The 26,097-nt window shown below is 39.8% G+C and overlaps 3 protein-coding genes across 4 annotated transcripts; all 3 read left to right on the forward strand.

Moving 5' to 3' along the window:
- On the forward strand, nt 1-3,901 carry LOC117503463 (syntaxin-11-like). Of its 2 annotated transcripts, none has more exons than XM_034162698.1 (2): nt 1-210; nt 2,097-3,901. In XM_034162698.1, exon 2 carries the CDS (start codon nt 2,209-2,211, stop codon nt 3,103-3,105), a length of 897 nt encoding a protein of 298 aa, XP_034018589.1. In that variant the 5' UTR covers nt 1-210; nt 2,097-2,208; the 3' UTR covers nt 3,106-3,901. The 2 variants fall into 2 exon arrangements, with proteins under 2 accessions (XP_034018589.1, XP_034018590.1); XM_034162699.1 differs by having other exon boundaries at nt 2,202-3,901.
- A 3,862-nt stretch (nt 3,902-7,763) lies between these two features.
- On the forward strand, nt 7,764-13,828 carry LOC117503490 (syntaxin-11-like). Its single transcript, XM_034162734.1, has 2 exons — nt 7,764-7,979; nt 12,374-13,828. Exon 2 carries the CDS (start codon nt 12,495-12,497, stop codon nt 13,389-13,391), a length of 897 nt encoding a protein of 298 aa, XP_034018625.1. The 5' UTR covers nt 7,764-7,979; nt 12,374-12,494; the 3' UTR covers nt 13,392-13,828.
- Nucleotides 13,829-19,466: 5,638 nt separating this feature from the next.
- On the forward strand, nt 19,467-22,747 carry LOC117503471 (syntaxin-11-like). Its single transcript, XM_034162706.1, has 2 exons — nt 19,467-19,743; nt 21,749-22,747. The coding sequence occupies exon 2, from the start codon at nt 21,754-21,756 to the stop codon at nt 22,636-22,638; it is 885 nt and encodes a 294-aa protein (XP_034018597.1). The 5' UTR covers nt 19,467-19,743; nt 21,749-21,753; the 3' UTR covers nt 22,639-22,747.
- Nucleotides 22,748-26,097: the final 3,350 nt, after the last annotated feature.

A 26,097-nucleotide genomic window follows, 5' to 3' on the forward strand; every position in this document is an offset into this window, starting at 1 on the left:
ACGCTGAGTTCGAACGTCACTGTGGTTTCAATCCAAACCGATCAGGCTTCATTCCAGAGTCACGCCGTCACAGTCGCGTGGCACCAAAAACACCTGAGCTCAATACCGGTTTAACTTCCACGGACAGTTCGTCACGGACACGGTGTTTGAAGGCACCAGGACTTCCATCAGCAGAGGTACCGGTCGGTGTCATCGATACTGATCGAACAGGTAAGGAACCTTCATCAAACGGGAAAAATGGAATATCCTGCAAAATTACTCTGCTAGTTCTGTGTAAATCAAAATGTCCACAAACAGGATCAAAACAATCCATCACTTGTAAATATAAATCACACTTTTGTTCTTAATTTATAAAATTACCTGTCGATAATATATACGTATAATATAGTTAATATTTAAACACGCATTTTTTTAAGGGTAATTAGTCAAATGTTGTCGTCAGCTGGTTCCAAACATCAGTTATGTAATTTGTGCAGCGCAGTACACAAATCGGACAAACTGATTTATTTTTGTATTATTTATTGCTCACTTCCGAACCAGACCGCCGTTTCTGGAATAGCACTGCGAACTTCCAGTGTCTGAATGTGGTTGTGATCCTGCAGTCTCAGCTGAGCTGCATTAACATTCTTTCAAATTGCTTTATCTTAAATATGTTAAGGTTAGGATTTGTTAAATTTTTCTGAAATGCATAAAAACTGAATTTGAACCATACTTCAAGACCATGACTTGGCACATTTCTGGGAGTCTTGCACTGTGACAGAATTTTGACCCAGTTCAGGCCCAATTCTAAAAAAATATCTGCTTTTCATGTTCAAACCTCAACTTTTCTGGAATAGGACCTGGACCATTGTGCTACTGTGCAAGACTGTCAGACGTGTGCAAAGTAAAGGTCAAATTTCCAAACATTTGATGTATTTTACAAGAATTATACCCTAATCCGGACCCTGATGCTAATCCAAACCCAAAACCATTTAACCAAATAATTTGCAGTTCTGAGACAGGTTTAGAGGTTTATTCTCCCACTGGAGAGCATTTCCACAAATGAGTAAAAAATAAATTGTATTTTATTTTTTTATTTATTTATTTGTCCCAGTTTGCAAACTGCTTAAAACAAACACAGCAGGTTCCCTCCACCACCCACCCACTCCTGAACCTGACTGCCATTTCTGGAAGGGTGCTGCACACTTCTGGTGTAGGAACTAGGCTTTAAACCCAACATCTTGGCTGTCCAGTAGACTTGCTAATTTCTTTATATTAAATGGTTTAGGGTTATTCTGAAATATTTCAAATTTGCATACTGACTGGAACATATTAATTGGTGTTTCACGCAGTATCTGAATCAGGCCACACTTTTGGTGATTTTGAACCTGACTGCCATTTCTGGAAGGGCACGGCACATTTCTGATGATGGAACAAGGCTGTGAACCTGATATCTCAGCTGCCTAACAATCTTTCCAATTACTTGGTTTATTACTTAATAAATGGTTTAGGGTTAGGATTTGTATATGGGGTAGAGTTTAAGTTTTCTGAAATGCATGTAAAGTTTGGACATTTGAAAAATACTTCCATTTCTTGACCATGGTTTTGTGCAATTCTAGATGTCTTGCCCTATCACAAAATTTCAAAATGACTCAGGTCCATTTCCAAAATATTTCCTATTTGCGTACTATAAAGAACAAATTTATCATTAAATTTCCAAATTATAGTATTTTATTTCAGACTCTAAAACAATCGTTTTACTGATTTGTTTGCTGAAGCTGATGCGCCATGATTTTCTGGCTGAGACCAATAAAAGCCATCGTAAGTTTAAAAAAAAAACTTGTTTGGCAACAACAGCAACACCTTTTAACTAATTGTATGAGAACCTGTTAGACCAGTGAGCTGTGCTGGGCAGGTTACCTCAGAAGGAAGGAGGAAAACATCTAAATAAGTACAACAACTGAAATCAGATGATGGTTAACTAAAAAAAAAGATGGGGATTGTCATTGTTTGAATATGACATTGTATTGGTTTATGTCTTTAAAAATCATTTGCATAGTGGGGAAAAAGTGTCTTTCCAAAGATTGTTGCTTCTCCAAAAATGTTTTCTGTTTCAGATCAGCCGGAGTCATCTTGACAAATGTGTATTAGAAGAAGAAAGATTCAAAGAGTTTAGAGCAAGTACATCATCTTGACATTCATAGCCACTGTGCTTTCTCTAGCCCAACCATGAGGGATCGATTGTCCAACTTGCAACAACTATCCAATGGCCATGTTGAGCCGATGGAATATGAGGAGGCCATCGTCTCAGACTCCTTCAGCAGTGTTGATTTAGAGGAGGAGTTGCCCCACGAGGCGGTCGTTTTTGACAACAGTCCTGCTCTGGCCGGGGTCTTTGCTCAGTCGCAAGACATCCAAAAAGACATCCAGCTAATCCGCCTGGAGGTGAGACGGCTACACGAGCAGAACTCTCGCATCCTTCAGTGCACCACCACCACGAGCACAATAAAAAGGGACTCCAACGCCATTGGGGCAGACATAAAAGCTAAGGCTGAGAAGGTGCTGGCAAACCTGCGAGACATGGACGAGACTGCACACAAGCTAGAAGAACAGCATGGTTCCAATTCTGCCATCACGCGTATCGCCAGAACACAGTACGCCTGCCTTAGCAACGGTTTCCGCGATGTTATGTTCGACTATAATGAGGCAGAGATGAGCCATCGGGAGAACTGCAAAGCTCAGATTCAAAGGCAGATGGAGATAGTTGGACGTGAGGTGACTGGTGAGGAGGTGGAAGAGATGATTGAGACAGGACAGTGGAACGTCTTCAATGACAGCGTTTTGACTGAAGGTAAAACAGCCAGGTCAGCTCTGAACCAGATTGAGAAGCGTCACCAAGAGTTAATGGACTTGGAGTCTCGCATCAAGGGCATCCATGAAATTTTCCTGGACATTGCCCTGCTGGTGGAGGAGCAGGGACCCATGATGACCTCCATCCAAACCAATGTTCAGAAAACAGATGAACGCATACAAGGCGCTATTGTTGAAATTAAAAGAGCCAAACGCCATGACCGGAACAACCCCTTCAAGAAGATGTTCTGCAGCTGCTTTCCTTGTGTCAACTAAGAACTGTAGAGTTGGAGTTACCAACCAGTCATCCATATTTTCCATCCTGCACTATCAAGCTGGTTATTGGCAAGACTGGTGCTCCAGTCACTGTCAAAGCACAACTCCAGCTCGACCTATACCCAATTATCTTAGTCTGGCATTCTGTGAGCGCTCGATTAGTGGAAAACACCCAACCTGGATAACTGGTCAAAAAAATCAATTGTTAATAAGTATATCTGATCTATCAATGTGTCTACAAGTGCCATTAGTTGCAGTTTATGACGATTGTACAACGTGTATCAACACGGTTTGTAGAACATATATTTAACACAATAAATAAAGGCTTGTTACTGAAGAGGGGTGTAAAAGGTTTGATCTGGTCTAGACTATTGGTCTCAAAGCATACCCCGTGAAGGTCCAAGAGGGTGCTGATTTTTTTTGTTCTCACTGCTTAAAGTGGCATTAATCAGCATGTGTAGGGGACGTCATTTGCATATCATGCACTCCATTGATGGCACACGGTTTAATTCTACCATATGGACTACTGGGAACTTTGGGGGTATTTGTGAACAGCACTTTGTCAGAGTACAAATGGGAAAATCTATCTATTGGGGAGGCATACGTTTGTTTTTAATGTGAAACTTTGTACTGAAGATCGAACCTGAGTTATATAAACAATACACATAACTGCATAAACTGGTTTGTTTCTATATACATACGAGGTCTGTTAGAAAAGTATCCGACCTTTTTATTTTTTTTTTCCAAAAACCATATGGATTTAAATCACGTGTGATTGCATCATCCAAGCTTGAACCTTCGTGCGCATGCGTGAGTTTTTTCCTGCCTGTCGGTTGCGTCATTCGCCTGTGAGCAGGCTTTGAGTGAGGTGTCGTCCACCCCTCTCGTCGGATTTTTATTGCGAATAAATGTCTGAACGATTTGGAGCTTTGCTGCATCAATTTTTTTCCAGAAACTCTGAGAGACCTCCAGGTGGACACCGTTCGGAAAATTAATATGGCTTTCATGGACGATTTTATGGGGATTACACAGATTAAGGAGTGATCCAGATGGTTTAAAGACCGCCCACAACTGCTGAGAGCGCGGCGCGCTCCCAGCCCCCATCGACAGGCTGACACCCCGCTGGAACAACCAGATAATTTCCAACGTGAAGGCTTTGTTGATCCGGGACCTCGTCTGACTTTCACAAAAAGGCTGAAGATGTGGACATCAGCACTTTTTCGGTACATTCCACCATTACAGGAGTTTTTTTCATGGAAAGAAGAGTGGCTCCACTGCGCGTCGCGGTGGAGCTGCATGGTGCTAAGCAACGCCGTGATGAAGCCTTCCAGGACATGTTGGGGCAGGTCCAGCTCATGCACAATCACAATTGGATAATCACACAACTGAAAAGCAACCGGAATCCATCTGAAATCCACCTTTAAGCCGTCCTGTGAGACCAACACCGAGGTGGTTTTGTCCCGCGTAATGAACGGCTCCGTGGCGTGTCCCTCTGCTTTTCTTTCCATGAAAAAAACTCCTGTAATGGTGGAATGTACCGAAAAAGTGCTGATGTCCACATCTTCAGCCTTTTTGTGAAAGTCAGACGAGGTCCCGGATCAACAAAGCTTTCACGTTGGAAATGAGCTGGTTGTTCCAGCGGGGTGTCAGCCTGTCGATGGGGGCTGGGAGCACGCCGCGCTCTCAGCAGTTGTGGGCGGTCTTTAAACCGTCTGGATCACTCCTTAATCTGTGTAATCCCCATAAAATCGTCCCTGAAAGCCATATTAATTTTCTGAACGGTGTCCACCTGGAGGTCTCTCACAGTTTCTGGAAAAAAATTGATGCAGCAAAGCTCCAAATCGTTCAGACATTTATTCGCAATAAAAAATAGACAAGGGGGTGGACCACACCTCTCTCAAAGCCTGCTCACAGGCGAATGATGCAACCGACAGGCGTGAAAAAACTCACGCATGCGCACGAAGGTTCAAGCTTGGCTGATGCAATCACACGTGATTCAAATCCATATGGTTTTTGAAAAAAATAAAAAGGTCGGCTACTTTTCTAACAGACCTCGTACATTTAGTAACGTCATACATGGTGTTTTTACAAAATGTCAGTTGTCATTCTGGTGCCAATGGCACTACCTGCCACACCCACTCGAGAGATCCTGCTATCTCTCCTTGAGGTTTCAGAAAATGTTTCAAAATGCTCCAAACACGAAATGGCAATGTTATAATACAAATTTAATAAATTATGCTCTTTCAAAATAATTAAAATGCTGAATGAAACGGTTGTCAGATGCACTGTTTCAAACTATTAAATGCCTTGAAATGCCCAATATACTAAAAAAGAAAAATTATTCATTTTTTTTCTAAAACTTTGAAACTCTATAAATAGTGCCCCACTGACCCCAAACAATGAGTTTCTGGCTACACCCCTGTGTAAAATAATTATTTTAAAATGATGTATATTATTCATTGTGTAATTGTTGTATAAAACATTTGAAATGTATGTCAAATAAAGGTTCAGTTCATGAGACAAATATGTGTTTTTCCCCCCTGCCTGTTGAGTATTTAATAAAGTTGTAATGTGTCAAATAAGTGGAATAAATTTGAGAACATTTAACAAGTGTAATGTCTAATTTATCAGTACCATAAAATGCATTTGTGGAAAATATTAAGTCCAATGCACTCCAGTGTATGGAAATTCTGGTGTACGATTTTATATGTATACAGTTTATATTGTGCTTAGTCTCACGTTTTTTCCATGCCCCCTTCACGAGAAGCACCCCATTTTTGTGAGTTTTTTTTTTTGCATTTTGCTATTTATAATCCTGCCCCTTCTCTTAAATCTAGCCATAACATAAGTGTGTCCCCTCCCCTAAACGTAACTATAATCGTGCCCCATCACGAAAAGTGCCCTGTTTTCGTGCTCCCGTCACGAACCCATAGATTAATGTGCTTTTCGTAATGCCACCACCACAAACTGCAGAGACAGGGTTGAGTTTTTAAAGTTTTACATATGGTAGTCGCCTTATTCTGGTTTGCAATTTGAGGTGCTAGTGACCTCTTGTGGTGGTTGTTTTAAATAAGATTGCTGTCTTTATTTCATATATATCCATTATTTTCTCTTGCTTTTATTTATATATATATATATATATATATATACGAGGGCTGTCAATAAAGTAACGGTCCTTTTTATTTTTTTCAAAAACTATATGGATTTCATTCATATGTTTTTACGTCAGACATGCCTGAACCCTCGTGCGCATGCGTGAGTTTTTCCACGCCTGTCGGTGACGTCATTCGCCTGTGAGCACTCCTTGTGGGAGGAGTCGTCCAGCCCCTCGTCGGAATTCCTTAGTCTGAGAAGTTGCTGAGAGACTGGCGCTTTGTTTGATCAAAATTTTTTCTAAACCTGTGAGACACATCGAAGTGGACACGGTTCGAAAAATTAAGCTGGTTTTCAGTGAAAATTTTAACGGCTGATGAGAGATTTTGAGGTGAGACTGTCGCTTTAAGGACTTCCCACGGTGCGAGACGTCGCTCAGCGCTCTCAGCCGTCATCGTCAGCCTGTTTCAAGCTGAAATCCTCCACATTTCAGGCTCTATTGATCCAGGACGTCGTGAGAGAACAGAGAAGTTTCAGAAGAAGTCAGTTTCAGCATTTTATCCGGATATTCCACTGTTAAAGGAGATTTTTTTAATGAAAGACGTGCGGACGGGTCCGCGCGTCGGGACGCAGCCGACGCGGTGCGGCGGCACAGGAAAAACACCTCCGTGTTGATAACCATTTGTAAAATCCAGGCGGCTTTTGATGGCTTTCAGTGGAGTGAGTATATGAGAAATTGTTTAACAGGCAGGACATGTTCCAACTTGTCCTTAAGGCTTTCAACAGAGGTGTTTTTCCTGTGGCGGAGCGTCGCGGCGGCTGCGTCCCGACGCGCGGACCCGTCCGCACGTCTTTCATTCAAAAAATCTCCTTTAACAGTGGAATATCCGGATAAAATGCTGAAACCGACTTCTTCTGAAACTTCTCTGTTCTCTCACGACGTCCTGGATCAGTAGAACCTGAAATGTGGAGGTTTTCAGCTTGAACAGGCTGATGACGCCGCCTGAGAGCGCTGAGCGACGTCTCGCACCGTGGGAAGTCCTTAAAGCGACAGTGTCACCTCAAAATCTCTCATCAGCTGTTAAAATTTTCACTGAAAACCAGCTTAATTTTTCGAACCGTGTCCACTTCGATGTGTCTCACAGGTTTAGAAAAAATTTTGATCAAACAAAGCGCCAGTCTCTCAGCAACTTCTCAGACAAAGGAATTCTGACGAGGGGCTGGACGACTCCTCCCACAAGGAGTGCTCACAGGCGAATGACGTCACCAACAGGCGTGGAAAAACTCACGCATGCGCACGAGGGTTCAAGCATGTCTGACGTAAAAACATATGAATGAAATCCATATAGTTTTTGAAAAAATAAAAAGGACCGTAACTTTATTGACAGCCCTCGTATATATATAAGTTTCAAAACATTTGAAAGAGCACAATGGCGACACCTAGTGCATGTTAGAAGTTCCACCTCCCAGCCTGAAAGTTTACTACGCCCCTGCTTCTGGATTTATTTTGTTTTTTTACGGCCACCATTCTGAAAGATTTTGAGACTTTATCAAAGTGCTAGAAGTTGTATTACTTTTTTTTTTTTTTAAATGATAAAGTATGACTTTAACTCGTCACTCGCTGAGTTCCAACGTTACTGTGGTTTCAATCCAAACCGACCGGGTTTCATTCCAGAGTCCCGCAGTCACGTGGCACCAAAAATACCTGAGCTCAACACCGGTTTAACTTCCACAGACAGTTCGTCACGGACGAAGGACTTCATCAGCAGAGGTACCGACAGGTAAGGAACCTTCATCAAATGGGAAAATGGAATATCCTGCAACAGTTAATAATGTCTGAAATTATTCTGCTTTCTGTGTAAATCAAAATGTCCACAAACTGGATCAAAACAAAACACCACTTGTAAATATAAATAATGTTTTGCTCTTAATATGTAAAATTATCTGCCCCAAATAATTTTTTGTCAAGATGTCTGTATAGTTGTTTTTAATAATAATAAAAAAAAAAAAAAAACACTTATTTCCAACGGTAATTCGTAGAATGTTGGTTTCCAGCTGGTTCCAAACACCAATTAATTTGTTCTGCTCAGTATGCAAATCAAACTGATTCTTATTTATTTATTGGGCACTTCCGAACCAGACCACCATTTCTGGAATGCCAGTGAAAACTACCAGTGTCGGAATGTGGTTCTGATGCTGCAGTCTCAGCTGAGCTGCATTAACATTCTTGCAAGTTACCTTATCTTAAATAGGTTAGGATTTGTTACATTTTTCTGAAATGCATAATCAATCAATCAATCAATTTTATTTATATAACGCCAAATCACAACAAACAGTTGCCCCAAGGCGCTTTATAAAACGTTAGTGAATTTGAACCATACTTCCACTTCAAGACTATGACTTGGCGCAGTTCTGGAAGTCTTGCAATGTGGTGGAATTTTGATGCAGTTCAGGACCAATTCTGAAATATTTCTGCTTTGCATGTTCAGACCGTGCATTTTGCAAACCTGAACTATTCCAGAATAGGACCTGGACCATATCATTGTGCTACTGTACAAGACTCTCAGAAGTGTGCAAAGTATTATTCAAAATTCCAGACATTTCATGTACTTTACAAGAATTATACCCTAATCCGGACCCTGATGCTAATCCAAACCCAAAACCATTGTAGACAAAGTAATTTGCAAAGTTGCTAGGCGTCTGAGACAGGTTTAGACCCTTGTTATCCCACTAGAAGCTTTTCAACAAATTATATATATATATATATATATATATATATATGTAATTTTGCCCCTATACGCAAACTTCTTAGAACATGCAAAGTACCCCCCCCCCCCCCCACACACACACACACACACCTGATCCTGACTGCCATTTCTGGAAGGGTGCTGAACACTTCTGGTGTGGGAACTGGGCTTTAAACCCAACATCTTGGCTGTCCAGTAGACTTGCTAATTACTTTATATTAAATGGTTTAGGGTTATTCTGGAATACAATAAAACTTGCATATAATGGATTCAGGTGGACCAGCGAATTTTGCCTGTTAAATTTGAAATCCGCTCTATGTATAAAATGGACAAAATCCGCTCTATGTATAAAATGGACAAAATCCGCTCTATGTATAAAATGGCCAAAATCTGTTATTTGTATGTAAAGGATTAGTTACCGTCAGGAGGCACCAAATGATCTACGGGGAATCCCCAGCAACAATGAGGCTTAGTATGTCCTTGATTAAATACCTGATCTGGAATAGGGGCCTGCCTCATTTAATGACCAGGTCAAAATGTCATCTGAAAAAAATAAACGCCTGTCTTAAACAAGTGCCGGGCATTATGTGCATTAAAAAGGATTACATTTGGTCAAGTCATGGCTTTTCCAAGTCCACTGCAGAGTGGTACCTTAAAATCCTAAAGCCTGATTCATGCTTCTAAAACTCTTTAACTCTGTGGCCATGCAATCACGTCAACATGTGCATGACTCTTTTAAAGTTCTCCTCTGCATCTTAATGCAATTTACCACAGGAACAGTGACTTTTTCTGGATTAATTTATCCCTCAATGAGCTCCGCTTCTTTATACAATCATCAACCTCCAAACCAACTTTACGGCACGTATAGTATTCCATGAATTATCTGTCATTTGAGTGTCTTTATAGTTTTCCAACTCCGTGGCGTAAAGTTGGTCATATTTGCAGACCTTTCTGCCGAACATTCCTCTGTTTGATCCATGATCAAAATGTAATCGTGTGAACACTGACAAAAAAACTTTTCAAATATGATGAGAGGAATGACTGAAACTGGATAAGTGCCCAATCACAGCCCTCGCAGTCTCTATTATTTTGACCGGGCTACAGAGAGGGTTTGCAACCACGCAGAGGGCTCTGATCTGAAGTGCTTGTCTTTGGTTCACTACACCCAGGCATATGTGTGAAACACCATATTACAGTGGGCAGCAAGCAACATTTTGTTAATAATCGCCAGCTGGCCTTGGATAAAGGCCTGTCTTGTTTAGGCGCCGGGTCTGAGCACAGTTTGAAAAAAAATAAACACTAGGGCTGTTAATCATGGAAATACCGTACCTACTTTCCTTGAATCGGCAAGTGTCAGTGCTGAACTTCATTTCGTACCTCTGTTACTGGGCACGTCCAGACTGATCTGTCCAGTACACACAAGGGGTTTTTAACGGAAATACATTAAGGTGGGGAGTGACGTTTTGTCCGATGGGAGTGAAAATTGTTACACAAAATCCAGTATATAGGGTGATTATTATATGGAAAACGATACAAAAACATTGGGACTTTTGCTTTTGTCTGGTGAGTGCCAGTACCCAGTTTATACAAGGACAGTTTAGGCGAGTTTTACTGCATTTCAATTTTGCATACTGAGTGGAACATATTAATTAGTGTTTCACGCAGTATCTGTATCAGGACAGACTGATTCTTTTGGTGTTTTTGAACCTGACTGCCATTTCTGGAAGGGCACTACGCGTTTCCGATGATGGAACAAGGCTGTAAACCTGATATCTCAGCTGCCTAACAATCTTGCCAATTACTTGGTTTATTACTTAATAAATAGTTTAGGATTAGGATTTGTATACGGGCTAGAGTTTAAGTTTTCTGAAATGCATGTAAAGTTTGGAAATTTCACCAATACTTCCATTTCTTGACCATGGTTTTATGCAATTCTAGTTTCTAGTTTAATTCTAATGTTTTTGTCTAGATGAAATTTGAACAATACTTATGTTTCTGGACAATACTTCCAGTCTTGCCCTATCACAAAATTCCAAAATGGTTTGGGTTCATTTCCAAAATATTTTGAGTTTCCGTGCTGTACAAAACGAATTTATCATAAAATTTTGGAATCATAGATTTGGTATTTTATTTCCACTGATGGGAATAACACTGTTAAAATAAATGTCGTTATTAACAGCATTGTTTTTTTTTCCAGTAACGGGTAATCTAACTAATTACTGTTTCCATCGTTACAACGCTCACACACTGGAACTTATTCATTCATTATTTTACCCTCATTGAGATAAAAGGCAAGAATGTATATGTGAACAAGTAGAATTTAATTTTAGATTTATCTGATGGCCAGTTGGTGGCCTGTTGAGGTGGAATAAATATCAAAAGTTGTAAAATATCCATTCTGTTTGATTGTTGTACTATTATAATCATAGTAATGATAATAAGTACAATAGGGGTGGTGGCCAAGTGGTTAATGCGCTTGGTTTCAGTTTGGAAGGTTCTGGGTTCAAATCCCACCCCTGCCACATTTCTCCATGTAATGTGGAGTTGCGTCAGGAAGGGCATCCGGCGTAAAACCTGTGCCAAATCAACATGCAGATCCACCTTGGATTTGCTGTGGCGACCCAGAGTGCAAACAAGGGAGCAGCCGAAGGGACTTACTATATATTAAATTTGATAGGTGTCTTGTCTCATACTGTCCCAAAGTAACATTAAAATAGTGTAGATTAGTGTACAGTGTTTTCTGTTAAGAATTTATTTGATTAAATGTCCAATTAATTTGTTCAACATATAATATTCTGTTTTATTATAAATAATTAAACATACAGTTGAATTTAAAGATCACTAAATGGGGGAGGGGTTAAATCCAAATTCATTGACATATTTGAACTTTTAAAAAAGTATGTTGTCCCACAGCAACATTAAAATAGTGTAGATTAGTGTACAATGTTTTTTGTTCATAATTTATTCTATTAAGTGTCATATTTAATATTCAGTTTTATTATAAATAATCTAACATATTGTTGAATTTAAAGTTCATGGGTGGGGGTAATTCATTGACATACTGAACATCACTTTTTGAGAGAAGGAACAAGTATCTATAACTAATTACTTTTTTAAATTAATGCCCAACACTTTATTTCACAGACTAAAATAATCCCTTTACTAATTTGTTTGCTGAAACTGATGTACCATTATTGTCTGGATGAGACAAACAAATCACTTCAGCCACCGTAAGTTTAAAAGAATTTGTTCAGCAATAACGCAACACCTTTTAACTACTTCTACAAGAACCTGTTAGTCCAGCGAGCTGTGCTGGGCAGGTTACCTTACAAGGAAGAAGGAAAAACCTCTGAATAAGTATTTGCACAGTGGGGAAAAAAGTGTATTTCCAAAGTTTGATGCTTCTCTAAAAATGTTTTCCCTTTCAGATCAGCCGGCGGCGTCTTGACAAATGTGTATTAGAAGAAGAAAGATCCAGAAGATCCAAAGAGTTTAGACCAAGCACATCATCTTGACATCCATAGCCACCCTGCTTTCTTCAGCCCAACCATGAGGGATCGATTGTCCAACTTGAAACAACTGTCCAACGGCCATGTTGAGCCGATGGAATATAAGGAGGCCATCGTCTCAGACTCCTTCAGCAATGTTGATTTAGAGGAGGAGTTGCCCCACGAGGCGGTCGTTTTTGACAACAGTCCTGCTCTGGCCGGGGTCTTTGCTCAGTCGCAAGACATCCAAAAAGACATCCAGCTAATCCGCCTGGAGGTGAGACGGCTTCGCGAGCAAAACTCTCGCATTCTCCAGTGCACCACCACCACGAGTACAATCAAAAGGGATTCCAACGCCATTGGGGCAGACATAAAAGCTAAGGCTGAGAAGGTGCTAGCAAACCTGCGAGACATGGACGAGACTGCACACAAGCTAGAAGAACAGCATGGTTCCAATTCTGCCATCACTCGTATAGCCAGAACACAGTACGCCTGCCTTAGCAACGGATTCCGTGATGTTATGTTCGACTATAATGAGGCAGAGATGAGCCATCGGGAGAACTGCAAAGCTCAGATTCAGAGGCAGATGGAGATAGTTGGACGTGAGGTGACTGGTGAGGAGGTGGAAGAGATGATTGAGACCGGGCAGTGGAACGTCTTCAATGACAGCATTTTGACTGAAGGTAAAACAGCAAGGTCAGCTCTGAACCAGATTGAGAAGCGTCACCAAGAGTTAATGGACTTGGAGTCTCGCATCAAGGGCATCCATGAAATTTTCCTGGACATTGCCCTGCTGGTGGAGGAGCAGGGACCCATGATGACCTCCATCCAAACCAATGTTCAGAAAACAGATGGACGCATACAAGGTGCTATTGTCGAACTTGAAACAGCCAAACGCTATGACCGGAACAACCCCTTTAAAAAGATGTTCTGCAGCTGTTTTCCTTGCGTTGACTAAGAACTGTAAAGCTGAAGTCACCAACCAGTCATCCATATTTTCCATCCTGCACTATCAAGCTGGTTATTGACAAGATTGGTGCTCCAGTCACTATCAACACCCAACCAAGATAATTGTTAAAAAAAAATAAATCAATTGTTATTATGTATATCTGATCTGTCAATGTTTCTCCAAGTACCATTAGTTGCGGTTTATGATGGTTGTACAACGTGTATCAACACGGTTTGTAGAACATATATTCAACACAATAAATAAAGGCTTGTTACTGAAGAGGGGTGTAAAAGTTTTGATCTGGTGGTTTCAAAGCTTGATCTCACTGCTTAAAGTGGCATTAATCAGCGTGTGTAAGGGGCTTCTTTTACAATCAATCAATCAATTTTTTTATATAGCGCCAAATCACAACAAACAGTTGCCCCAAGGCGCTTTATATTGTAAGGCAAGGCCATACAATAATTATGTAAAACCCCAACGGTCAAAACGACCCCCTGTGAGCAAGCACTTGGCTACAGTGGGAAGGAAAAACTCCCTCTTAACAGGAAGAAACCTCCAGCAGAACCAGGCTCAGGGAGGGGCAGTCTTCTGCTGGGACTGGTTGGGGCTGAGGGAGAGAACCAGGAAAAAGACATGCTGTGGAGGGGAGCAGAGATCGACCACCAATGATTAAATGCAGAGTGGTGCATACAGAGCAAAAAGAGAAAGAAACAATGCATCATGGGAACCCCCCAGCAGTCTACGTCTATAGCAGCATAACTAAGGGATGGTTCAGGGTCACCTGATCCAGCCCTAACTATAAGCTTTAGCAAAAAGGAAAGTTTTAAGCCTAATCTTAAAAGTAGAGAGGGTGTCTGTCTCCCTGATCTGAATTGGGAGCTGGTTCCACAGGAGAGGAGCCTGAAAGCTGAAGGCTCTGCCTCCCATTCTACTCTTACAAACCCTAGGAACTACAAGTAAGCCTGCAGTCTGAGAGCGAAGCGCTCTATTGGGGTGATATGGTACTACGAGGTCCCTAAGATAAGATGGGACCTGATTATTCAAAACCTTATAAGCAAGAAGAAGAATTTTAAATTCTATTCTAGAATTAACAGGAAGCCAATGAAGTGAGGCCAATATGGGTGAGAGATGCTCTCTCCTTCTAGTCCCCGTCAGTACTCTAGCTGCAGCATTTTGAATTAACTGAAGGCTTTTTAGGGAACTTTTAGGACAACCTGATAATAATTAATTACAATAGTCCAGCCTAGAGGAAATAAATGCATGAATTAGTTTTTCAGCATCACTCTGAGACAAGACCATTCTGATTTTAGAGATATTGCATAAATGCAAAAAAGCAGTCCTACATATTTGTTTAATATGCGCTTTGAATGACATATCCTGATCAAAAATGACTCCAAGATTTCTCACAGTATTACTAGAGCTCAGGGTAATGCCATCCAGAGTAAGGATCTGGTTAGACACCATGTTTCTAAGATTTGTGGGGCCAAGTACAATAACTTCAGTTTTATCTGAGTTTAAAAGCAGGAAATTAGAAGTCATCCATGTCTTTATGTCTGTAAGACAATCCTGCAGTTTAGCTAATTGGAGTGTGTCCTCTGGCTTCATGGATAGATAAAGCTGGGTATCATCTGCGTAACAATGAAAATTTAAGCAATACCGTCTAATAATACTGCCTAAGGGAAGCATGTATAAAGTGAATAAAATTGGTCCTAGCACAGAACCTTGTGGAACTCCATAATTAACTTTAGTCTGTGAAGAAGATTCCCCATTTACATGAACAAATTGTAATCTATTAGACAAATATGATTCAAACCACCGCAGCGCAGTGCCTTTAATATCTATGGCATGCTCTAATCTCTGTAATAAAATTTTATGGTCAACAGTATCAAAAGCAGCACTGAGGTCTAACAGAACAAGCACAGAGATGAGTCCACTGTCCGAGGCCATAAGAAGATCATTTGTAACCTTCACTAATGCTGTTTCTGTACTATGATGAATTCTAAAACCTGACTGAAACTCTTCAAATAGACCATTCCTCTGCAGATGATCAGTTAGCTGTTTTACAACTACCCTTTCAAGAATTTTTGAGAGAAAAGGAAGGTTGGAGATTGGCCTATAATTAGCTAAGATAGCTGGGTCAAGTGATGGCTTTTTAAGTAATGGTTTAATTACTGCCACCTTAAAAGCCTGTGGTACATAGCCAACTAACAAAGATAGATTGATCATATTTAAGATCGAAGCATTAAATAATGGTAGGGCTTCCTTGAGCAGCCTGGTAGGAATGGGGTCTAATAAACATGTTGATGGTTTGGATGAAGTAACTAATGAAAATAACTCAGACAGAACAATCGGAGAGAAAGAGTCTAACCAAATACCGGCATCACTGAAAGCAGCCAAAGATAACGATACGTCTTTGGGATGGTTATGAGTAATTTTTTCTCTAATAGTTAAAATTTTGTTCGCAAAGAAAGTCATGAAGTCATTACTAGTTAAAGTTAATGGAATACTCAGCTCAATAGAGCTCTGACTCTTTGTCAGCCTGGCTACAGTGCTGAAAAGAAACCTGGGGTTGTTCTTATTTTCTTCAATTAGTGATGAGTAGAAAGATGTCCTAGCTTTACGGAGGGCTTTTTTATAGAGCAACAGACTCTTTTTCCAGGCTAAGTGAAGATCTTCTAAATTAGTGAGACGCCATTTCCTCTCCAACTTACGGGTTATCTGCTTTAAGCTACGAGTTTGTGAGTTATACCACAGAGTCAGGCACTTCTGATTTAAAGCTCTCTTTTTCAGAGGAGCTACAGCATCCAAAGTTGTCTTCAATGAGGATGTAAAACTATTGACGAGATACTCTATCTCACTTACAGAGTTTAGGTAGCTACTCTGCACTGTGTTGGTATATGGCATTAGAGAACATAAAGAAGGAATCATATCCTTAAACCTAGTTACAGCGCTTTCTGAAAGACTTCTAGTGTAATGAAACTTATTCCCCACTGCTGGGTAGTCCATCAGAGTAAATGTAAATGTTATTAAGAAATGATCAGACAGAAGGGAGTTTTCAGGGAATACTGTTAAGTCTTCTATTTCCATACCATAAGTCAGAACAAGATCTAAGATATGATTAAAGTGGTGGGTGGACTCATTTACTTTTTGAGCAAAGCCAATAGAGTCTAATAATAGATTAAATGCAGTGTTGAGGCTGTCATTCTCAGCATCTGTGTGGATGTTAAAATCGCCCACTATAATTATCTTATCTGAGCTAAGCACTAAGTCAGACAAAAGGTCTGAAAATTCACAGAGAAACTCACAGTAACGACCAGGTGGACGATAGATAATAACAAATAAAACTGGTTTTTGGGACTTCCAATTTCGATGGACAAGACTAAGTCAAGCTTTCAAATGAATTAAAGCTCTGTCTGGGTTTTTGATTAATTAATAAGCTGGAATGGAAGATTGCTGCTAATCCTCCGCCCCGGCCCGTGCTACGAGCATTCTGACAGTTAGTGTGACTCGGGGGTGTTGACTCATTTAAACTAACATATTCATCCTGCTGTAACCAGGTTTCTGTAAGGCAGAATAAATCAATATGTTGATCAATTATTATATCATTTACCAACAGGGACTTAGAAGAGAGAGACCTAATGTTTAATAGACCACATTTAACTGTTTTAGTCTGTGGTGCAGTTGAAGGTGCTATATTATTTTTTCTTTTTGAATTTTTATGCTTAAATAGATTTTTGCTGGTTATTGGTAGTCTGGGAGCAGGCACCGTCTCTATGGGGATGGGGTAATGAGGGGATGGCAGGGGGAGAGAAGCTGCAGAGAGGTGTGTAAGACTACAACTCTGCTTCCTGGTCCCAACCCTGGATAGTCACGGTTTGGAGGATTTAAGAAAATTGGCCAGATTTCTAGAAATGAGAGCTGCTCCATCCAAAGTGGGATGGATGCCGTCTCTCCTAACAAGACCAGGTTTTCCCCAGAAGCTTTGCCAATTATCTATGAAGCCCACCTCATTTTTTGGACACCACTCAGACAGCCAGCAATTCAAGGAGAACATGCGGCTAAACATGTCACTCCCGGTCTGATTGGGGAGGGGCCCAGAGAAAACTACAGAGTCCGACATTGTTTTTGCAAAGTTACACACCGATTTAATGTTAATTTTAGTGACAATGACATCACGCACTCCGTTGGCCCTTTGTGGCAAGTGGTTTAATTTTACCATATGGACTACTTGGAGCTTTGTTGGGGGATATCTTGGACCAACACTTTAAGTCGGAGCATAAACAGGAAAATCTGTGTATTGGGGAGGCATATGTTTGTTTTTAATTTGAAACTTTATTCCATAGGAACCTCATAGGGGCACTGGCAGCCCGTTGCACCAAAATGGCAGTCATATGGGAAAAAAAAACAAATCTTGGTTTTATTCTTGTAAGATCGAAACTGTGTTATGTAAACAATACAAATAATTGCATAAATTGGTTGACTGAACATACATCCATGGTGTTTTCCCAAAATCAGTTGTCATTTTGGTGCCAATGGCTACCACTACCTGCCAGTGCTACTCGTGATATCCTGCTATGTCTCGTTGAGGTTTCAGGAAATCTTCCAAACACTAAATGACAATGTTGTCATAAAAATTTAATAAATTATGCTCTTTCAAAAATATTTAACATGCTGAGTGAACCAGTTGTCAGATACACTGTTTCAAACTGCTAAATGCCTTGAAATGCCCAAAACACTAAAAGTCCTTTGGGCTGCTCCCTTGTTTTCACTTGGGATTGCCACAGTTGATCCAAGGTGGGTTTCCATGTTGATTTGGCACAACTTTTACACCGGATGTCCTTCCCGACGTAACTCCACATTACATGGAAAAATGTAGCAGGGGTCGGGTTTGAACTGGAAATGTTCTACACTAACCACCACCACTTGCCCACCCTGTAATTGTCAAAATTGCTAAAAAAGAAAAATGCTACAATTAGTGCCCCCCCCCCCCCCCCCCCCCCAACTGACCCCAAACCATGAGTTCCTGGCTACACCCCTGGGTAAGATAACTATTTTAAAATGGTGTACATTATTATTCATTGTGTAATTGTTGTATAAAATATTTAAAATGTGTGTCAAAGTTTGAGTTCATGAGACGAATATAAAAATGTTTGTTTTCCCCCCAGCCTGTTGAGTATTTAATATAATTGCAATGTGTCAAATAAAATGCAATAAATTTGAGCTGCTGCCCCCGCGACCCGACTCCGGATAAAGCGGAAGAAAATGGATGGATGTTTTATTATACATCTGTGTAGTTAATAAATTTATCTTTGCAGTTGTGAGAAAAATTTGCTAAGTCATTTTTTATTCTTTTTATTTTTGGTTATTTTTACTAGAAACATATAATTAATTTAAATTTACTAGAAACAAAAACATTGTTGCCTCGTTATGACAAAATCGGTCCGCAATCACTCATAATGTTGCCCGAAATGGTGCAGAATCAGTCAATAATGTGGCTATTGTTAGCTTTGGATGATTTACTGTGAAAAGTATTGCAATTATTACATAAGAATCAGCCAATCAGAACAAAGGATTTCAGTCAGATGTATAATAAATATTTTTATTTCCCGGAATGTTCACCATCTCTTGATGACCACATCCTTAAAGCACAGTTTTATTTTATTTTTATTATATAAGTGCAGAGAATTGATATATTATTTGCTGATTTTAGTTTCACTGCTTTTTTTTTTTTTTTTTGGACTATATGTATGATCACACCTCTTCTGTAATTCTGCTGTGGTGTCATGTAAATGTGATGTCATTAAAATGGTTGAATGTGGTTCTTATTTATTATTGGAACATGGAATCCATGTCAACTTGAAAAATAAAGAGATATATTGTGAACTTCTCTGTATACTGTTGTGTGTCATACTTTAGATGCTTTGTTACAGGTCTGACGTGTTCTGGTGTACACACACTCCTAGTCACCTGGAACGCTCCTCCCACTTCAGACACAGGTGTCATCCATTTGTAACCAAGCAACTTTTTTATTTATATTTATTTTTTAAATCTAGGATTGTACTGTCTAACATTTGGTGCCAAATGTGCCTGATAGATGGCCTAATTACCAACTGTATCATCTGAAGGAATTTGGCATAAGACTTCATGAACAAAACTAGGCACATTAAAGAAAAAAAAGAAATCAAGGAAGTGTTTGGATGTGCAGTTAATATCTATCACCTGGTTGGAAACAGCTGTCACATGGCTGAGCGGTAATTCCCCGAAACAAAGCAGAAAAAGATGCTTTGGATGGACTGAGTCACAATGAGACGAGTGGAAAGGACTTGCTAGGTTTTTAAGAATTGTTTTTCCCTCCAAACAGGTAAGAATAAAGTTTATTACTGTGACAGTTTAACAGGCTTTCTTAGTGTTCTGTGTAGTGAAGGACTGGAATAAGTTTGGAATCTTTCTGTGAGAAAACCAAGCAAGTGTTAGATTATTGTTGGGCAAAGATTGATATGGGATGATCTTGAATGTATAAATTGTTGAATTTATAATTGTCTTGATAAAAGTAAGTAAATGAATGAATGAATGAATGGATGGATGTTGATTGCTCAACTGTAAAATTCCCCATCTTCCTTGTTCCTGCCTGAAATGAAAGAATTCCAGGTTATGTTTTTGCCCCTACTTGTTTGTTTGTGAACAGCCTCGAACCCACAATTTTTCATATGTTTTTATGAATTTTTTTTTTACAGAGGATTCATATCCTGATAGGCAAGAACTGGTTCAATTTTCAAGGTCAAAGATCAAACTTCAAAGTCAGGAAAAATATTGGAAAAAATCCCTATCCTTTAACATTAAATGAATTTTAAAAAATTCATAACTCTGTCAAAAAAGATCCACTTTCTTTCATATTTGAAAGCCTTGTGTAGGAAGGTATCCTTTATTGACTGACAAAGTTTGATCCGGATCTGATCCAGATTACAGATTTTGTGGCTGTTGAAATCCCCATTTAATGTATATTTTACATTATATCTTAATCAAACGTGCCCCAATCACTCTCGTATTTGAAAGTGAGGTGCAGCCTGGCACTCACTGTCACCTGACAAAGTTTGATCCAGATCTGATCAAGATGGTGGATATGGTGAACATTTGAATTTAATATTGAAAAGCCTATTTGGTGTACATTTTGCATTATATCTCAATCAAAAGTGCTTCAATCACTCTGACTTTTCTGTTATGGATTTACCTACCCAACCAAAACTGGATGGAGGTTCCAATTTTATGCCCGTTTGTCTATCTTCCAGTTATCAGTCGTATACCAAGTGCCAAAAAGCAATGACAAAATGTGCATAACAGAGAAGAACGTTGGTTGAAAAAGAACTCAGAAACTAGGGGAAAAAACCTGACACCACAAAAAACTTTGATTCAAGTACATGAACTAAATACATACTCCTGACATTTGATCACATGTAACTGAGCCACTTCTAACAGGAGTTTAACCTTGAAATTTTTTTCCAAGGTAAAAATTTGTGGAACTGGAAACTAGTGTTGGCAGAGGTTTTGCACTGTACGCGCGCGGTGCTCTAGTTATCATCATCACTATTATTATTAATATCTATTTTCCCTGAACAATCCCAAATATGTGCATAAAAAAACTTTTTTTTCCACTAACACTGTCTGTTTTATGGTAAAAGCACCAAACTTTGGAAAGAAATTGTTTGATATAGAATAAAAAAATTGCATATTATGGCAAACTTGATCCTTCCTTTTTAATTATTATTATTTTTAATCATCAATGTAATGGTGATTGGAATGGATTCAGAATGTCAAAAAATTTGTTTTCATACGACATACTAACAAAGAGCATTATGGCACGATGGCCATCCTTGGGGGGGTTTCCACCAACCTCAGCTGGATAATGTAGTGGTAGAACTATAGTGTATTGAGTAAAGCGTGTGAATACTTTATGTACATGTGATTTCTTAGTTTTTAAGAAATTTGCAAAAATTTCAGACATTTTTCATGTTGTCATTATGGGGTTCTGTGAGTAGACCTTTGAGGGTTAAAAAAAACAAACAAATTACTCCATTTTGGAATAAGACTGTATCATAACAAAAAGTGGAAAAAGTGAAGCACTGTGAATACTTCCCAGATGCACAGTAAAAGGATGAACAATATGTGTGTTTGGTACTTTTACTATAAAATGCTCAATTGTAGTGATAATTCACACATCTGCCTCACTATAGTTTTAACTAACTTGTGGCTTGAAAACTGGGAAAATTCATTTGGCCTTATTCACAAATGGTGTTTAAGCACAAATCTCCAGTTACTTCAGTTTCTGCTGTTAAATTCTAAATCAGATATGTTTTCTTCTGTTCCTTCAGGCAAAATGCGGGACATGCTGGAGAGGCTGCAGGCCATAAGAGAAGAGCAGGACAACAGTCTAGAGTTTTATGGTCCTGAAAGAAATGTGGATGAGGTTGATTTTTCCCAAGAGGTAGTTGTGTTTAAGTCCTCGGACATTGATGAGCTTCTGCAGGAGGTCCACTCTATACAAAAGGAGATCTCTTCATTCCAGTTAGAAGTAGAACGTTTCTGCATGAACAGTGAATGCTTCACTACCACCACGCGGTGTTTCAGCGTGCTCAAAAGAAACTGTGACTCGATTGCCAGGGGGCTCCAGCAGCATGGGGAGGCCCTCCATACACGCCTCCAGACTTTTGGAAAACAGAGCAAAGAACTACAGGAGCAAGCAGGCCCCAACTCTGCCGTGAGCCGGATTGCTCGCACTCAGTACGACGCTCTCACGCTCGCCTTCCACACTGCCATGAGACAGTACAACACCGCAGAGGAAAAGCGGAGGGCCGCGTGTCGAGGACGGATCCAGAGACAGGCTTCTATATTGGGGTCCAAAATCACAGACAAGCAGCTGGACGAGCTGGTGGACAAAGGCTGCGAGGGTTGGGCTGAGCTTTCCCACAACCTTCAGACGCAAAGTGGACACTCATCCCGCTGGGCGCTGAATGAGATCAAAGGCCGACACAAGGAGCTGGTGGAGCTGGAGGCCAGGATGAACGAAGTCCATGAGCTGTTCCTGCAGATGGCCATACTGGTGGAGGAGCAGGGGGTCATGCTCAACAACATTGAGGCTCATGTGTCCAGGACCGGCGAATATGTGAAACAAGGAAACTTTCGCTTGAACAGGGCCATCCAACACAAGAAAAAAAACCCCTTCCGGCAATGCTGCTCCTGTTTACCCTTCATGCGGCGCTAAAACACCTTCTAGCACCTGCGCCAACTTGATGTAGTTTTACCAATGACCTTAAGAACTAAATAAATGCTGAAAGTTAGCGACTGCAGAGCTTCAATCATGTGAAATCCAAGAGGGGAACTGTGAGGAATACTTTAAAGGAGTTGTAAGTGTTAAGAAACTGTGTGGAGTTGGCTTTTATTGGCCTTTTGCAGTTGGCTATGTTAAACACACAAAGTATCACAGTTCTTCATCACAAAACTTCCTGCTATAAGCATTTTTTCCTCTCTGATTTACAAACTTTAAGATCCAGCTGTTGATGAATGTTACCATGTTTTCTGTACTATGTCATGTCTGTCAAATGCATCATAAAAAGGAAAACACAAGTCAGACCGATGTACAAGTTGCATGAGCCTAAAGACCCTAACAAAAATAATCTTTTAAAATTGCTGTATACTAAAATGACAGAACTTGTAGTCTTGAAGATAGATGGCTGGGGGGGGAGGTATGAACCCCCCCCCCGTGTTTAAATGTTGCACTTTACAAACAAAATGGCACATGAGGAGGTCAGACCTCCCAGTTTGTCTATGTGATATGGTAAGCGACAGTTTTCAGTGGGATCAGTGCAGTAGTCTCTTTTAGTAATGTAATCAGCATTTGAATGCCAATCGAGACCAAAACTGAAAGTTTACTTCTGCTTCAGAAGGGCAAGTTATGTGGAGATTAGCCAAGAGAGGATTTTGTGGGGGCTGGAGAATTGGTTTTTTTTTTTTTTTTTATGGAAATTTTTGATCGGGATTTGTTTCGGGGAGGCTTAAAACTCAGAAATCAACATTATAAACATATTTGCACTGTTCGTTGGGGGTGGGGTGATTCTCATTTGAACCCTTATTCAGACCAACATTTAAAGTCTGGTTTGCCTTGATGAGTAGAATCATTCCACCAAACTGTGTAGAGATCAGCCAAGGATCTTTTAAATAAATTTGAATTAAATATTGAATCACTTGTATTAAAAGGTAACAAAACTCTTGTTTGAATCTAAATCAGGATTACAAAAAATTAAGGTTTGTCTTGCTGAGTAATTTTGTTAAAACAACAATCCCGTTAGTGGAGATAAATGACGTTTGCACACCTGCAGGTACATGAGGTGAGGGATGTATTAAAGGTAAGAGTTTCCTCAGAATGTGTTATAATTGGACTCTGTGTTTGTACGGAGGAAGGTGGGCTTTTTTAAATTCCTGTTACAAAAAAGTGTAATCAGAGTATTTGAGGTATTTAAATGTAGTGATGAGCTGGATGTTATTGTGTAAGGTGACAGATGGAAAAATAAAAATGATGCAGTATTTGAAACTTCTTTCTCTCCTATATAACTAGAGCCAGTCTCAAATTTTATTCAGTGCTATGATTATGCTTTATGATGTTTTATTACACAATAAATATTTGTCACGAGAGGCATAGGGGGGCTTTGACAAACATGTCCCTTCCCACCCCATAAAAACCAATGCATCAAATGATGAAACTGAAGGGGTCCTAGTTCAAGACCACTCGTGCCCATTCGCCATGTAATGTTGAGTTCCGTCCGGAGGGGCATCAGGTGTAAAACTTGCCAAACATTTAAATCCAGAATAGATACTGTAAACCCTACTGACATATATGTTGTATAGCAATGACTCCAAGTAATTATAACTTTAAAAAAAAATCAAGGATGTCACGGTGTAGCATAAGACAACAGGGAGACACTTCACTATCATTCTCTACTTCAAAACCAGAGATTTCTCTGTTACACTCATTAACGTGCCCATACTTACACTGTGGCGCACATAACTGGTACTCATGGTGCTTGTGTGTGCTTAAACATCATTGATGCACAGCAGAAGGAAACGCACTTTCTACAATCTATCATTACTTTCTTATAAAGCACTTCCCTTGTGATTTCTGTTGTGCATCATTTTTAGCAATGCAGAAGCACCATGAGTACCAGTTATGTGCATGCCTGCCTTTACTCCAGATGTTTATTTCAGAACACCATCCATCAATGAGGTGAGGGGAAATGAGATTTCTCTTACTGCTATGCAGTTTCTGGCAAAACATAGTGACTTTCATTAATTTTAACGTGGGATTTGGTTAAATGCATGGTGACCGAATTGGTGAAATTCAACATCTAATGAGATGGCAACTCTTGTAACGCTGGTCAAGGTGTTGCAGAGCCTATAAAAAAAAAAGGGCCTCGCATTTGTCCAAAGCCAAGTGCAGTGTAGAAATGCACCAACTGCTATACCACACCCGGAGCGCAGTTCTGAATGTTCTGGTTTGTACTAAAGTAGTTTCTCTGGGTGAAGCATAATTAGTGGAAATTATAATTAACAAGTCTGTGCTGGGCGTTGGTGGAAATGGACAAACTATTTTGACTTAACTCTGATCACAGAGCTCTCGTTCTGTCGTAAAGAATGCATTTTAGAAAGATTTCCTTCATGAAAAAGTTTCTCCAAAATGCCAGGGTTCACGGTGGTTCTAAGGAAAGATTGTAACTGGAAATAGTAGAAAAACAGGTTATATGCATTTCCTCTTTAGTCATTCAAAAGATGTCTTGTTCATGGTCATAGGTGTGAGTTCAATTTGTCTTAAAGGTGATTTTGGTTTTAGCCCCATTTTCAGTCCAAGATTTTTATAAGGCTCACACCAAATTTTAATCAACTGTATTAAAATAGTTCTGGAGTTTCATTTATAAATAAAATCACTGGGAGTATTTTCTTTCACAGGATGCAGACAAATTTTTATTCCAAGATATTTTATTCCTAAATAGACAAAATATCTTGCTTTTTGGTGCTCAGTGTAGAGTCAAAACTTATTGGTGCAACAAGGTGATCAGAGATGGCAGAGTTCACCCTGTTCACGCAACTAGTGGAATATAACAATTCACAAAACCATTTTGTTATATCATTTATGAAAATAATATTTAAAAAAAAATCTATGAAAAATTCAAACACATTTTCAATTTTCCCGTTCAGCTACTGGTCCAGTAATACAATACATATCTGTGGTTTTGTTTGATTAGTTCCACTCCATTGCATGTATTACCAAATGCAAAAACACACACAGACAGACAGACACACAGAGCCACCAATAACATTACTTCATCCTCCTCTTTATAACACTATATAAGTGTTTAATAAACTCTCGCATTTGGTGAGAGAGGGTTTTCATTCCCCTTCTCTCCAGAGCATATCACCTCTCCAGACTTGCTTCAACCTGCTCCCTACTCTTATTGCAGATCATGTCAGCGACCTCTCTATAATGTAATTCCTAATGCACACTTCATCACTGTCAATGTCCTCATACATATCCTGCACCACCTGCATCACCTTCACTGCCGACTTTCTTGTTAGTCTCAGCTTGCATCCATTTGCTGTGTGCACATTCCTGTATTTCGGTCTCTTAAAGCTTTCCAAAGCCACACAGGTGTTGGGAATTCACCTGGGGGAA

This window comes from Thalassophryne amazonica, chromosome 21 (genome assembly GCF_902500255.1).
Source record: "Thalassophryne amazonica chromosome 21, fThaAma1.1, whole genome shotgun sequence".
In the NCBI taxonomy this organism is placed as follows: Eukaryota; Metazoa; Chordata; class Actinopteri; order Batrachoidiformes; family Batrachoididae; genus Thalassophryne; species Thalassophryne amazonica.